Genomic DNA, 16082 nt, shown 5'->3' on the forward strand with positions numbered 1-16082 from the left:
GACTAAGCCCACGGAATTTTCAGCGCTTTTTGCCCAAAAGTGATTGGATCCCTTTGACTTTGATTACTCATTGTGATCCGACGGTGCCACTGCCTTTCCCGGGTCTCAAAGTCAAACTCGCCCGTTCTCGTTATCTGCAAACTATTACTCTGGCGCAAAAAAAAAAAAAAGGCAAAAGAAAAGGGAAAAAAAAAAAGAAAATAGCAAAATATCACTATAATTATCAAAATTGAATTATCTATAACAAATTGGTAATATTCTAGTTTCCGACAAAAAAAAAAAATGTCACTGTAATTATCAAATTGAATTATCTACAACAAATTGATAATATTCTAGTTCAATTGATACTATTAATGTCACTATCCCGCGATGCCGGCGAAAAAGGTGACGGGATAAATGGTGAATTTTTTTAAAATTTGTTTGAACTAAAACGGAAGCGAAAATTCACATTTTATTTTTCCGTTGAAATTTTGAAATACCATTTTAATTTGCGAGAATTATTAATAAAGAATTTATTGATTTATTACCTTTCCAAACAAATCGATAATATTCTATTTCAATTGGTAATATTAATGTCACTATCCCACAATGCCGGCGAAAAAGGTGACTGGATAAATGATGAATTTTTTATAATTTGTTTGGACTAAAACGGAAGCGAAAATTGACATTTTATTTTCCTTGTTGAAATTTGAAATACTATTTTAATTTTGTGAGAATTATTAATAAAGAACTTATGGATTATCACCTTCCCAACTCCAAACCTGTGCATAATTTGTAATTTGTCATGCGTGTACAAACTGCAAAGGCAACCTTCTACTTTTAGCCAACAAAAGAAAATTGTCTTCTTCTTTCTCTTTCGACATTACTGAAGCGGGTTAACGTTCGCAGGTATCGAATCGATCGTTTCGCATGGTTTTCGCATTGATTCGATCGTTTTCCTCTGTCGTTTCTGTCGCTGTAGCGCAGAGATTGCGTCGTGTCGCCACTTTATTTTGCATTTACTTCGCTGATTTCCTGCGTAATGTGTCCGAAATCTCCAATCCGGCGTCGGTTTCCGTCCGTTGACGTCCCCGTCGAACTTCGAAATCTCGGAATCCTTCGCATTCCGTAGGGGCCTGCAATTTATTAGGAATTAAATGTCGTGGATTATTTTTTTTTTTGGTCCGTTGGCGATCTCGCCGCATTGATTCGTCATCATTGTTGTTGGCTTTTTCGCTTTCTGAATCGAGAAAATGGCGGTGGGCAGGCTGTGCATTTTGGGTTCACCTGGCGGCTGAATGTGAATCGCCACCTTCGCGCGTGGAGTCGCGGTTTCGGGTCCCGACGGTTCGAGCTTGTTGGTGCAATCTCTGTCGTTTCTGGTGTCGCGATTGTGGTGCGTGAGGAAAAGAAATTTTTTTTTTTTTTTGAAGGAGCCACGTTATTTGCTTGGAGTGTTTCCCTCTGAAAGCGGTGGATTGGGCGGGAGCGAACGAGGGAGGCTGTTTGAAATGGTTTTGTAGGGATTGGTCGGCGAGATGATCATTTGGCAGAGGTGATTTTGTTGCTCTTATAATTTGAAAAATGCAAGCGAAAGAAGATGGTGAAGCACAAGAGGAGCGGCCTTCGTCACCCTATTATGTTCTGCAGCATTTCTCTGAGGAGGCGATTAGAGTGGCTAATGAAGCGATTCACAGTGTTTATACGGGCGGTTCTGGTGTCCAGCCGGGGCACAGGCGTAGCCAGAGCGATGTGATGCACAGGAGGAGCAACAATCTTCAGAGATGGAAGTCTCAGATGCAGAAGGCTTGGCGGTGGGGCAATAGCTCGGACGAGCAACGCCGACGGTCCAGCTTTAACCCTGAGGTATTGGCGAACCAGAAGCGGCAGTGGTATCAGCTCCACGCGAGACCTCTGGTACCTTATCTTTTCTTTCTGCCTTTTGCCTTCCTTCTTTTGAGCCTGTTTGCTTCGACTGCCTTGCTTAAACTTCTCTGAGTTAAAGAAAAAGACTGACATTTAGCAGTCATTGTTTTCTTATCAGTTAGATAATGCTGCAGAATTTGCCTTGTTGCCAACAAATGAGATGTTCTTGCTAATGTATCGGCCTACTTGCTTAAATGGCACACGGGCAATTTTCATCAATTAAAAAGTTACCTGTCTGGATAGTTTATGGCCAATGTTATACAAGAGTCAGCATCTTCACCAGTTTTCTGTTCATGAAGGCTGTACTTTTAAGGCTATGTTTGGGAAAAGAAAGACAAGGGTGCTGATGAAAATTTGGGTGCAAAATGGGAAGAAGTCTATTGGGAGAGAACTGTGGAGGGAAAATTTAATGTTTCTGATGCTTCTTTTCCAAATTCCATCTCCTTGGTTCTCCCAAACATAAAGCTAGTTAGCTAATCAATGGACGCTTGATGACATATGTTCATATCTTACCTTGTATTGCTGAATAAGCAAATCAAAACAAAAGGAAATTCACAAAGTGTTGATTTTGATTCTATTTCCCCCTTCATTAGAATTTATGCGTTGGGAGAAGACTGCATGAGCCAGTTTTCAATACATTCAGCATTTCTCATTCTGGAATGATATACAAATTCACTTCATACTTCTAAGGACTTTATGAATGTCAACAATCTTTTCTCGACTTTTAAGGGATCACATTGTCAAGAGTTCTGCAGTAAACCGTTCTATTTCAAGAAACTTAATTGAGATCAAGTATTGTCATGAAAAACTATTGTGAGATCTATTTAAAGACCCTTAGATGTTCTGAAGTTCTTTTACCTCTTATGATTTTGGACAATATCATTGTGCAGTTTCTCTCTCATTGTCTACATCATTTTATTAGTGTTTAGTTGGCTCTTTTTCGTCCTTGTTTTACATATTGTACATTCCCTCATTTGAGTGGGCTCTCTTCCGTCAATACCCCAGAATTCGTGAAGGCGAATGGCTATGCACTTTCTAAACTTTGTCTGTTCATTTCAGTAACTCAAAGTTGTTCTTGTAGGACAACGATGCTTATGTGCTGCCAACTTCCCTCTTTGAACATTTCATCCTTGCTGGTCTTCATTCAGATGCTAACTTGGAAGTTGTGGAGGATGCATTTATTAAGAGGAAAAAATGGGAATCAGAGATGGCAAAATCTGAATTAATAGACTCCAAATTGTTGCAGAATCGAGCGCCTTCTTTCCCAACATTGGAGCCTCAGGTGAAGTGTAAGGCTTAATAGCAAAATCACTGATCTCTCTTTCCCTCCCCAAAAAGAATTTGGCAGTCATGGCATATATCTCTTAAATCTACCATTGCAGATGCTCTTGACGTTTTAATTTGCTATACGGCTGACAATATGGCTTTTAGTTTGCCGTCGTGGGTTTGGATATGTGGCTCTTCTTTGAAGCTTGCAGGGCTTGTATGTTTTAGCTGGCCTCAGTTTAACACTAATAGATCGATTTGCCTATTTTGTGTTTACTTACTTTTGCTAGTTACTTGATTATTTTCTTTTTCAGGAGTCATTTCCTTTGAAGGCAAACTAATGGTAGTCTCTTTTTTCTCCTAAACACAGATATTGTTTAAATATCCTCCTGGCAAGAGGTTAGCAATGCGACAGAGGGATTTAGCAGCATTTTGTTTTCCTGGAGGTGTTAAGGTGTGAGTCTAAACATCTAAGGGTCTTTAATACCTGAATAAATTTGAATCTACTCTGTTAGTCATTACTAAATTCATATGTATTGGAGTTCTTTGATAATGTTTAGTGTTACATAAGGAAACTCCCTTGCATCTTTTGCCATCTTTTGTTGAGCGATCTTCTCTTTTGGCAGCCATGACTTTACTATGAACAATTTTGTTGCTTCAATTTTACCAGTTATCCTGACATTGCTCCATGTAGCTACCTCTTGATATGTTTCAAGCAATGCGTTTGACCTACATAATGAGGTTGTTTTATGACAATATAGCTTTTTGCCAAATGGATGTCCAGCATGGTATCAAAACTCAGTCAAGGGTTCCAATCCTAGCACTGACTCATCTAATGGTTCTGATTTTCACTGCTATTGTTCTGCTCCTTCCCTCTCCTTATCCACTATCTTTGTGCACATGAAAGTCATGCTTACCTGCGAAAATAAGTTTCAAGTGTATTTAAACATACATTATGGGCTCATCTTCAGATTATGATTTTGGGTTGAATGGTTCACTAATGATATGGATATGATACTGTATTAAATCAGTTGGCACCCAGTAGTGAGAGAGACTACTAATAAGATGAAGTGACTAGAACTTGGAAAGTGCCATGGTAAATAATCATTGACATGTTAGTTTTGATGGATATTAGTGCATTCTACCGTCAATATTAAGTGTTTGAATGACATTGAGAGAAGTACTTGATCAAAAGAATTAGCAAAAGGAAGAAGTTTCTTATGGGAGCAGAGTTGTTGCCAAATTGGTCCCGAAAAGAGAAGATCATAGATCGCCTCCGATCACAGATCTTCCAAGCATACAGAGCCAAAATCAATAGTACATTATGTGTTCATATGGAGATGCATGGGAGTGAGAAATGGTTAGCTGGTTGGCTAACTCTTTATGGCTACTGACACTGAAAGCTCCACTTGTCCTTTAGATAATCATGAAATATTTAATATCTCTCATAATAAACGGTTGGTCGCATGCTTTGAAGCTGGTTGATATTGAACTCCCATTTGTGCATCAACCTTTGCATATCTAATCTTCGCTTTACGTAATGGGTGCAGGCACAAATGCTGGAGAGAACTCCATCTCTAAGTGACCTAAATGAACTTGTCTATGGACAGGTACATAAGATTGTTGTGTATCCTATTCTCGCGGAAATATAAGTACACCCTTTTTGTAAGCACTAGCCCTATTGAATGATTTTTTTGGTCCATACAGTACGTTTCTTATCAGTGGCGTACTGAATATTCTCATTGATGCGCTCGAAGACCATTGAATGTAGAGTATGCTTGAAAAATGCATTATTAGGACTTTGAAATGGAAAACCTGCTCAAAATGGTGTCCTATATCTGTTCATAATCGATATTTCTTTCTCGTCTGCTTCATTCTTCGTGCTTTCATTCAGTTTTCCTTTTACAGAATAAAGTTGGTGGCAGCATTTTTTCAGTGACTCTTTCAAATAGAAAAGTTAGAATGGTGTCAGGCAGGCATGAAGTTTGTGTAAACAACATCACCATAATACACAAACCCACTAAAGAAGTAGTTTTTTTTAAGATCTCTCCATCATATTGATTTATCAATTAGGTACAAGGAGCTTGGTTTATGGTAGCCTCTGCAGATGCTTATGTGAAATTCTTTTAAGGCTGAGGTGGGAAATGATACGATCATCACTATAAGGTAGCGATATGGATTATTGTTAGGACTAGATCTGAGGAATGGATGGCCTCTATTTGGGCCTAGGAGGTCGCCCAAGCCACCTTGATAAAAAAAATGTGACACTATTAGAAAATTGGTCGGGATGGCTGATAAAGGGAGCCATTTTCATCGGCCTAAGGTTTACTTATCCTTTCCATCAAAATTATATCATGCAACTAACTAGATATGGCTACTTACTGTGTTAAAATTTGACATACTGAGATCTGTTTTGGAAAGTTAAGTGTCTTCTTTAGGTTTTTGGTCCAAGTGTCTTCTTTAGGTTGCTGTTAGGAAAGTTTGATGTCTCCTAGTATCGGCTATATACGTGCTTAATGTCATAAATTCTCCTGCTGGGCCTTCTCTCCTATATACTTACATACTTTCATTTTCTATCTTCTTATAATTTGCATTTGCACAATTAGTGTAATTTTTCTGCGAATAGCATTTTTATTCATTATATCTCATCTACGGGATGGTAAAGTCTGTTTTCGTTTAATTATTAACAAGTGAAATTGATGTCCGAAGTTCGCCTCCATGTATAATGTGATATTTTACATTTTGTTGAACTAACAGGAGCATTTGGGCCGGGATGACTTAGCATTTCTTTTCTCATTTAAGGTGAGTCTCTTGCTGTTTCTTTACCCTGTATACTGAATGGGATGCTCAATTTGTTCGAAACTTTGACTACACTTTGTATGAAGCACTTGGACTCACGATCTCTTCGTGTTAGTGACATTTATTACCATTGTATCATGTTGTTCGTGTGTTGTTCATTTCATTGTCATCATATAGGAAGAGATCCTAGTAGATTTCTGTATCCCGGTGGATGCTGTCAGTCCATTTTTTCTCTCATCGATTTATTTTATTTTATTTATTTACCTGTGCTGTGTTTTCTGAATTCCCTGACATCTACATGTGCTTAGATCTAGATGTCAATTACGATGGCAATATTTAGCAAAGACTTTTGCCGAAAATTGGAGTAAATTCTTTCTCTATTTGCCAATCAAATAAAAAAACTCTCCTATATAATCTATATACCCGACGTCCTTAGATCCTTGTTAGAAACATCTGAGCGGAACTGCAAGCTGTCATACTTGCTGCGTCCTCTCCTCCTTTGACGGGACATGAGAATGGCTTAGGCAGAGTTGTGACCAGTTCCTACTTTTTTGGAAATAGATTCCATCGATAAGATGGCAAGAAACAGCTATTGGCTGTTGTCTTATGTCACTGAATATTTATGCTGCTAATTTTGATCATCATGTTAAGAAAGTGAGATCACATGGTGGAGAGACACATGATCACGTTTTATCTAACCGGAGATGCACTTGTGTTCTCCCATATTCTTGAAAACAAAGAGTCTTCTGCCATGTTCTATGTTCTTGTTCTCAATAGTAACATATTCATACAATCAATTGGTTCTGTTCACAAATCTGCGGAAGTGCAAGGTTAATCTGAACTTGCAGGGGGTTTATTTTTTCATTGATACTTGTGTCCTCCCAGATTCTTGAATATGAAGAGTTCTGCTGTGTTCTATGTTCTTGTTGTCACTAAAAACATATCCATTCAATTAATTGGTTTTGTTGACGAATCTATCGGAAGCTCAAGGTTAGTCTGAACTTGCAGGAAGTTTATCTTTTCTGCATCATTGGATTGGCCATATCCAAGTGGCAAAATAACTTTGACAAGAAAGAGAAGTCATAAACCAACATAGATATCAATCACCTCAGGTGATCGGATGAATCATTTTACCATTTTCTGTTTCTAGTGATTGTGGAGAGAAGAAAGGAAATTTTTCATACGCTCTCGATCACCTGTGTACATGCATTCTAGTTGCAAAGAACAAAAAGGGTGATGTGTCTTCCTTAGAGAAAGGGCTAGTATAATTGCAACATTATATGACTTCCTTGGATGTGTAAACTTTTACTGCTCTCCTTTCTTTTGTTTTTGGGATTTCATTTTTTTCCCAGGATTGCTACACCCTTCTAACAGAATGTCATATACTTAAGCAGATGGCAGACAACGCAACTCTTTATGGAGTTTGTATGCTCGTACCAGAAATTGTTCAGAGACCACCAGGCATCGTTGGAAATTTGTCACCTCTTACTCAGTCATCTGGAGGATGTCGTTTTCTTGTCTCTGCTCCTCGTTGTTACTGTTTGTTAACTAGAGTTCCTTTCTTTGAGTTACACTACGAGATGTTGAACAGGTTTGCATTGCTATGGTTGCCTAAACTTCAACACTGATAGACAGAACTGGGAATAATGCTTAACTTTTGGCTTCTGTGGTTACCACATAATTCAATGCAGTATCATCGCACAGGAGCGTCTTGACCGGATCACGCGATTTGTTAATGAAATGACTCTCTCCAGTTATATTCCTTCAGAAACCAATGCACACGATATGATGAGTAAGAATGATGAGAATCATGACGATGATTGTCGTACAGATTGGATGGCATCTGCAATACCTCTTCACAGTGCTTTTGCCCTTACTGCTGCTGCCGCTGGTCTAGCACGAGATAGTGGTGTCTCATCCTCTTCAATTAAGATCCAGGAAACGCAGTCGCCTGAAAGTGCTACTGCGAGTGATGTTTCTGAGTTGAGTCATGCAAGGCAAATCGATAACTGTGTTGGGAGGCCTATGCCACATTTTGATGACAATACTTCTGAGATCTCAGAAACTCGTTCTGAGTGTCTGGAACGGATGTCTGAATGCTATGAAAATGGACATAACTCTCCAGAAGTTGGGGCATTCTTATGCCATAGGAACCCTATAATGGAGCGACTGGGGAGTTCTGAATCCCTTTACAGGTATTTAACATATAACACTAGCTGCATCCCAACTCCTAATTACGATGGATCCGTCTTAATTTCTCTATAGTAACTAGCAGTTTATACCTTTTTGCATCTCCAATTTTGGGACATCTTCTGTTATTTTTTACTTGCGCTTCTGATGCTCCAGTGCAATGACAGTAATGCCCTGTTGTTCTTTGGCAGTCCAGTGAGAAGTGTGGTATCAGAGGATGAGGATGATGATCTTTTTCCAAATTCTCAAAGGGAACTAAATGATGATGTAATACTGGAGTGGGCGAGAGTGAGTTTGCTATTCTCCCACATGTTTAGATAAATCAGGATTTATAAATGTATTGTTGTTAGTCTTCTTATCTCTTCGCTCTATGGTCTTTGTTATAGGAAACTAAAAATGATTTGCTCCAGATAGTCTGCAGTTATCATGCCTTGCCTCTTCCACCAAGGGGAGGTGAAATTGTTTTTCAGCCTCTTGAACATCTTCAGGCTATGTCATACAGGCGACCTCCCATATCTGCTGTTGGGCTAAGTAAACAGTTATTAGATTTATTGGAAAATGCTGAGGTAGCTTCTTTGTTTACTGATTTTTGTGCTTTTATATTTGATGGCTTACCATCTATGGTGTTATTACTGATTTGTCCAACTAACATGGCTTAACTTGATGAAAGGTCCATGCAAAGATAGGTTGTGCAGAGACAGCTCTCGCGCTCTCTGTATGGACAACTGCAACTATTTGTCGAGTTCTGTCACTTGAAAGTGTAAAGCCCTCAATTTACAAGTTCTTCAGTTATGTTCGTCAGATATCAAACCGTTTACTAGATGCTTCTGATGGTTCCGCAAGAAAGTATATGTTAACTCCAGAAAAAGAGTTCTCTTATCTTTATTGCTTCCGACCGTACATGAAAGTTAAGCTTGCTAATTAGCAGCAAAACTTATAGGGAGAGAAGAAGCTACTTTTACACTAATCCCATCAGAATCCAAGATTTAGAAATCATTACTTCTCTTCCATTCGAGATTTGCTAAGATTATTTGTATTAAGAAGTTGGATTCAATTCAATTCATGTATTCTCTTCCTTGGTAGAGAACGTAATTCCACCTGTTGTCCTCTACATAAACAATTTTTATTTTCCAGTCTTAGATGAATGTGGTTCGGCGTTTTAATGCATGGTGTCGGAGCAATCCATCATATCCTATGAATAAAAATTAAATCTTTTCCTTGAGGAAACCTTGAGTTTCCTTTGTTGGGTTCAATAGTACTTTTAATTATCTAGGGTACAAGTGACGATAGTCACCAGAAAGTAGTGAATGTAAGGTGACTTTAAACTGGTTTTTGAGTAGTTTCCAAGCATCTTTTGGACTCAAGTCTTTCATACTGTTCATGATCAATTTATGCTTGAGATTTAGATTCCTTGCACTTTGGTATTGCCTCTGCTTTTTAACTTTTTGCTATTTTGAGGCTTACATATACTGATCTTGGAAATGAGTTTGAATTTGATTTGTTCTCACTTTTCTTAACAGGTTTTATGGTTGGTTGCTGGTGTTCTATTAGAAAAACAGATTGTACTAGTGTGCCCCAATCTGGTAAGTCCAATGATGTTGTTGGATCAATATAAATTGAAGTGCGCTTTAATTTTCAATCAGCCATGATGGATTGTAACTAGAACTCCAATTGATGCAGGGTATTCTATCTGCTTCTGTGTTGTCTCTCATTCCCATGATTCAACCATTTGAATGGCAGAGTTTATTGCTACCTGTAAGTTTGAACTCCTTTTGACCAAAAAAAAAAAAATTTTTTTTTGAACTCCAGATTGTCTTGTGTCTCTCAAGCACTACTGCGATGAGTTGCATGCTGTATACCTAGATTTTGGCCTCTGAATATTGTTATTGATACGTTGTGAAGAATTGGATTTTAAGATTTACTCTTAGCTGTCTGGTTTTTCCTTGACATGAACCCATTGAGAGTACTGCTTGCAGTTTATTGCCTTCGTAAAGGGAGAGTCTTGGCAAATTAGTAAGTTACCCACTTGTGACTAGCAAGTTCATGGATTCGAGTCGTTGATACACCCTATTTGCTGAAACAAGAAAGACAAAGGAAAAAGCAAGGGCAAGGAACAATTAGGGGAAAAAAAAAAAGCAAAGGGAAAGTGATAGAGATCACAAATGCAAAATTTTGTTTCATAGAAGGCATCAGAATGATCTTTCTTTTTCTTTCATATTTGTTGTACTTTTATTATCTTCTAAGCTATTTGAATAATTTCTGTTTTATGTATATAAATGGAAATGTTTTTTGTACTATTTTCCTCATTTTGTGCTCAACAGGCAGGATGCCTTTTTTCCTTTCTTATCCCCTAATGTGTGACAGCAGAAAATGGAGTGAATGGTCAGTGAATGGGAAAACAACATATTCGAATTATTGACAGGTTATAGCTATGGATAGACATTAGCAATGAGGTTGAAAGTGGATTCAGATCTCTCTCTCAGAGCAGATGCAGAAAGACGATTCTTATATTTTCATTCAGAGACAAGTGTTACTCTCTATCTATTTGTTCTAATACTCCCCCATGTGGGCAAATCCAATGCTTCATTCGGGTCCATCTGCTTAGACTCCATTGGATGTAACATCTTCAAATACTGGATGCAGTTACTATTATTATGTCGGGCCTCCTGTCCTGACCACAAAATCAAGCCAAAAGAGATTCAGGTGTACCTCTCGTAGAACGCTGCATGGCTGGACAGTCACCTAAGTTTCCAAATAATTAATAAGCATAGGTCTGTACAAGACAAATAGGCTATCAGTTAGGTATATAACCTGCTATAATGGAGAGTTAAATGACTTAAGAGTGTGGCATATTCCAGTTATGCGGATAGTCTTTCATCAGCATGGAGCAAATACGGATCTCATAGACATATGTGCTCTTCCCAGCCAACAGCTTAACTGTTTGGGTTGGAAATCCTCTGACATGGTATTGAAACACCCATTTAGTGCTGTTAAATTGCTTAAATTCTCCTGGATTTTCAGGTCTAGAATACCTACAACACATGCAAGGCATTCTTGTGTGGCTATTATTTGGTGGTGACTAGCCTAATTCACTTGCTTACTTTTGCCTCCTGATAGCTTAAGCTTTGAATAAGAGATCCCTTAACCAGGATGTTAAGTTAAGACAAAACTGGAGTTCCCTCTTCTTGGGATTTATTTGATATTGATATTATTTATGACTTGTGATCTGTTGCATGAATGCACAACATGCCGGCATCAGTTTGACAAAGTCTTTGGTTTTCCAGATTTTACCATTTTGAGATGTATTGATTGTCTTTGTTACTTGTTTCTATGCGGAAAACCTTTTCCATGCATTAGCTAAATTTTGAGTCTGTGGTGGTTTTTATTGTGAATCTATATTGTTTGCTTTCAGGTTCTGCCTGAGAAAATGTTTGATTTTCTTGATGCTCCAGTTCCCTTTATAGTAAGTTTTTTATTTTTCCAACTCATCCTTTGGTAAGCCAGACTTGTTAATTGGAAGCATTGTGGGCTTAATGTTGTTATGATCCGACGGCTTTGCAGGTGGGCATACAGCACAAATTTGCTGATTTGAAGATGAAAACATCTAACCTTGTTCAGGTTAATGTGCTTAAGGACCAGGTTTGTCATATTTTCCCCCCTTTAAAGAGAAGCATGCAAATGTTTTTCCTCAGGGAACAATGTTCAATCATGTAGCCCCTGAATAACCAAAAAGATGGCACATGGTGATAAAGGCTTGGTTAATTGTTCTCAAATTCGTGTTGTCATAGAAGTTAAATAATAGTTTTTTGCGGCCAATTCTTTTCATTTGGTAGGATGGAGGATCCTTTAAAGAGTTAGCTTAGTCTGTGGCTGATGAAGTAGACATCTAAAATTTCAATTTTTCTTAGTTGTGGTTATGGTTGTAGTGGTTCACCACATAGTTACCCAAATTACTTTTGATCATATGCCATGACAAGACTGTTCACTAGAAGATAACAGACTATTAGACTTGAGCATTATCTTACTAGGACCAGCATGATCGAATTAGGCTCCATGTTAAAGTTCTTTACTGACCTGCTGCTGATCTTCCCTTGTCCGTACTAATCTATTATTTTTTAGAACAGATGTACAAGCGTGTGTTGAATTAGAGAAGCACATATCATATTTTATTTTCTCTTTTGGTGATTTACACTGATTTGCCTAGGAGAATGTATATTAGTACTAACAGAACTACGAAAGAACTGTAATGTATATGGACCAGCAGGGTAGATTCAGATGGGTTAATAGGAAAATTTTTGCAGTGATGTTCTCTCAATTTTCTCCTCTGTTTGATGAGACAAATACTCGGAGATGATTGTAATGGCTGGCTGGAATGGTATAGTCTGACAAATTGAACTCACTTTGTAGGTGAAAATGTGTCCTTTGCCAGCACTACCTAGGTACAAAGAGCTTGTTTCCGAACTAAAGCCAATCCATGCTAGACTATCTCGTGAAAGCTCAATTGCTAAAAGGCATCCTGTATATAACTGCAGTGAAGTGCAGGTACACATGATCCTCACAGAGTTTCTAATCAGTACTAGGGTGTATTTTTCATACTTCTATAGATTTGTTGTTGTTTTGGCATCACATGCCTCTGATTTTTTTATGTTTGATAGTCTCTACACTGGTGTTGGCGTGCAGGCAGAAGCTGCTAACAGGTTCTTGACTGTAATGAGGAACTACCTGGATTCACTTTGCTCAGATTTGAAGTCTTACACAATTACTAGTGTACAGTCAAATAATGACAGGGTTAGACCGAGTTTATAATAATCTTTTCCTTGCTGATTAAATGATAACTAACTACTCTGTTTGTGGAACCTATATTCTTATTGAGATTGGATTGCTTTGTACCTTGTCAGGTTTCTTTACTGCTTAAAGATAGTTTTGTTGATTCCTTTCCTAGTAGAGACCGACCATTTATTAAGGTAGGATCTGCTTTCCTTGAAATCACTATGCATGATGCCATACATATTTGGTGCATTATAACATCTAGCTTCAGCGTCTCATTTTTTATGCATTAGATTTTTGTCCAGGAGTTCATCAAGTAATCAGAAATTTTAACTGATGAAGCATCTAACCAGGGCATTCTTCAGTATTAAAATAAGACTACATGATTTTGACCCGTGCATCATTCACTTTGATTTAATTGCTTGTGTTCATCTTAAATTAACTGAAACTCTAGCATTTGTGGATTTATGGGTATTGATATCTGACATGTAACCTCCTTCATTCTTTAGCAACTTGAGTTTTTACAACAAACGGGAGTGCAATGAACATGGTATCGGCGTGATTGAATTCTTCTACTCCCCTTTTTACACATTTCTTTCTTTGTGCTTGGTCGGTTTCAACAATGCACTTATGCAGATGTATTGGGTTCATATACTTAAGTTGATTTCAAGGTTTCTCTCATCCTACTGGCCTTCTCTCAAACTATTTAGTAGTTTTAAGATATACATTATAATTCCTGTCATTATTCAACAGTTTAAGCCTTTGCTCATTCTGATCTGATGAGTACCAAGGATTCGAGTCATAAGTCTGTTCCAGCAAGAATTGTACAGGGGCGAGGTTATCTTCAGTCGTCCGAGATTTTAATGTGGGTGTTGAATGACTCTGGATAACCTTTGTGAAAAGTCAAGAGTAATATCATCGGACTGTCGGTATATATACAACTCATCCAGCTACCTGTGACACATTTTATCTAGGCGCAATTTAATTCCATGGGGTTTCTCATTTCTATTTTGTCACTCAACTGTTGCTTTAAAAATATCTAATTTGTCATTGTCGGGGCATTCTTTCATGATTCTAAATGAGGTTTATGGTCATAGAGTCTGACTTGGTACTGCTTTAGCATACTCTTGCTCATGATTCTCTTTCTTTTGGTCTATGCAGATGTTTGTTGACACACAGATGTTTAGCGTTCTATCAGATGCTGCTATATCAACCTGTGAGAGTAGGCATTTCTAACTTAATCTCGACACCAGTGTAATGCATCAAGTGAAACCTTCAACGTTCGTTAGAGAATCCTGCAGATATAGATAGGAGAGAGACTACTATAGCCAAAGGCTTTAAGAAGATTTTAATTTGTAGACTACTCTGCTCCTTTGTATGTCAAGGGCCTGCAGATATGTGCTGTTTGTACGTCAAGGGCCTGCAGATATGTGCTGTGCCAAGCTCTCATCAGCACATCGCCTTGCCTAAATCAAGCAATCATCATCCCAGTCTTTTATTTGGGGTCTGATGGCTGGGCTTTTTAGGTGTCTTCTGACTTGAAATTCTTGTATCCACTTTCACGGAAGAGCGTGGTTATGTACACCTTTTCCCTCCTATTTCAAGGCAATCAATCTCATTGGTATAAGAGCTGATTAGTCCTTCAACTGGAGTACATTACTCAAAATAGCTCCAAAATAAAGGAATTCACATGTTATAATTTTTCTGTGCTATGAATACTTCTGTTGATACCTAGTGTAGTGCTATTGCTAACAGCAATTTTCAACAAGCTTTCTTCTCCAGTTTGTGTTGAATCCCTTTACTTCCTTCTTGAAGAGTTAACAGTTCCAGTGAGGGGTCTATGAAATGTTTGCATCCTATGTAGCCCTTTTTTTTTTTTTTTTTTTAATCATCCTATATAGTTTCATAATCAAATGTATGACGAGCATGTGTTTCCCTCTTAAACTATATTAAATTGCATAAAAGGTTGAGGTTGATCTTCATAGTAGCTTCTTGCATTCATCCATTTGCTAGTGTAAGGAGGCTGTTCTATTTATCTTTGTGGAAACAAATCGCTAGTTAGTTGTACATTTCTAGGCTCTATATGACTAAGACTAGTTGTTGGGTTTACTTGTTAGTTGGAGATGTACATATTCTTTTTAATGGATTATAGAAACTCTGATATCGTAGCCAACCTGCTGGGCACTGGTTTCTATATATTTGTATATATGTGATGGAGATATATAGGTTGACAACATGTTATTGGTTGTGTATGATACTGTGTCTTCGGGTGAAAGGGCGGCTGTGTCATCCCCTATTCTTGTTGGATTCGGGGTGTGATGCATGCATTCTCATTGTCAAGGCGCGACCGGCTAATGAGATGTTGCTAACCAATCGAGTGTGTTTTTTGTCTGTTGCTGCTGATGAGAGCAAAAGGGGCATTTGCCTCCGGCTTCTAATACTAAATTCATGGAGAAATATGATGTATCAAAAGTAAATACATGTATTTTATTTCCCAAAATCGTTGGTGTTTGCCAACTTTGATATGATAGGTGCGTCTGAAGACTCTGATCCTAAGGGTAGATCGAGCATCATATAAATCTTTTCATTTTGCAATTTGATCCGATCCAAGACGATAAGATCATAAAAGTTTCAAATATGATATGCCAAAAGTAAACACGTGTAATAACCTCCAAAGATCTGTTCATTTTCTCAAGTTTCAATGACAGTGTCGAGTGCCTAGAATGCGTAGACAAACTTCAAGAGCCATGTGTGCACAGTAGTGCATGTCAAGTTAAATACATTGGATTGTTTCCGTATGGACATGCATTTATCATCTGATGTAGTTGATCAACGTCATAGTGGAGTTGGGCAAACAGACAAAACCATGCTATGTGAATAACTCAGTTGCCTCTACACCAGTCTTACAGTAGAGAAACAAGGATGTGACATGGCTGGGATTGTTAACCGTGGACCAGATAAAACAGAGGATGATCGACAGAAATGGTAACGCGGAATTTCAACAGCCCCTTGTCCAATCCTTACGCTTACATCCGTCAAGGTGGGTTCCATCACCCCTTCCAAGACTTTGATAGCCATCGACAACGAAGGCCTCTTTGTGAATTCAACTTGCAAGCACCATGCGGCGAGCCTCATCATGTCAACCACGTGAGGTT

The 16082-nt window shown here is 38.2% G+C and overlaps 1 protein-coding gene across 5 annotated transcripts; it reads left to right on the top strand.

Annotated features, from left to right (window-relative positions):
- Positions 1 to 778: 778 nt before the first annotated feature.
- Positions 779 to 14793, top strand: LOC115752524. 5 transcript variants are annotated; one of them, XM_030690745.2, is made up of 19 exons: positions 779 to 888; positions 1247 to 1896; positions 2987 to 3187; positions 3542 to 3625; positions 4722 to 4781; positions 5929 to 5973; positions 7365 to 7561; positions 7662 to 8165; positions 8352 to 8448; positions 8547 to 8726; positions 8831 to 8920; positions 9681 to 9743; positions 9841 to 9915; positions 11573 to 11623; positions 11722 to 11799; positions 12568 to 12702; positions 12841 to 12948; positions 13059 to 13124; positions 14089 to 14793. In XM_030690745.2, the coding sequence occupies exons 2-19, from the start codon at positions 1564 to 1566 to the stop codon at positions 14161 to 14163; spliced, it is 2442 nt and encodes an 813-aa protein (XP_030546605.2). In that variant the 5' UTR covers positions 779 to 888; positions 1247 to 1563; the 3' UTR covers positions 14164 to 14793. The 5 variants fall into 5 exon arrangements, with proteins under 5 accessions (XP_030546605.2, XP_048139092.1, XP_030546604.2 ...); XM_048283135.1 differs by lacking the exon at positions 779 to 888 and adding an exon at positions 897 to 1107; XM_030690744.2 differs by lacking the exon at positions 779 to 888 and having other exon boundaries at positions 897 to 1896.
- Positions 14794 to 16082: the final 1289 nt, after the last annotated feature.

Source organism: Rhodamnia argentea, chromosome 7, assembly GCF_020921035.1.
Source record: "Rhodamnia argentea isolate NSW1041297 chromosome 7, ASM2092103v1, whole genome shotgun sequence".
NCBI classification, from domain to species: Eukaryota; Viridiplantae; Streptophyta; class Magnoliopsida; order Myrtales; family Myrtaceae; genus Rhodamnia; species Rhodamnia argentea.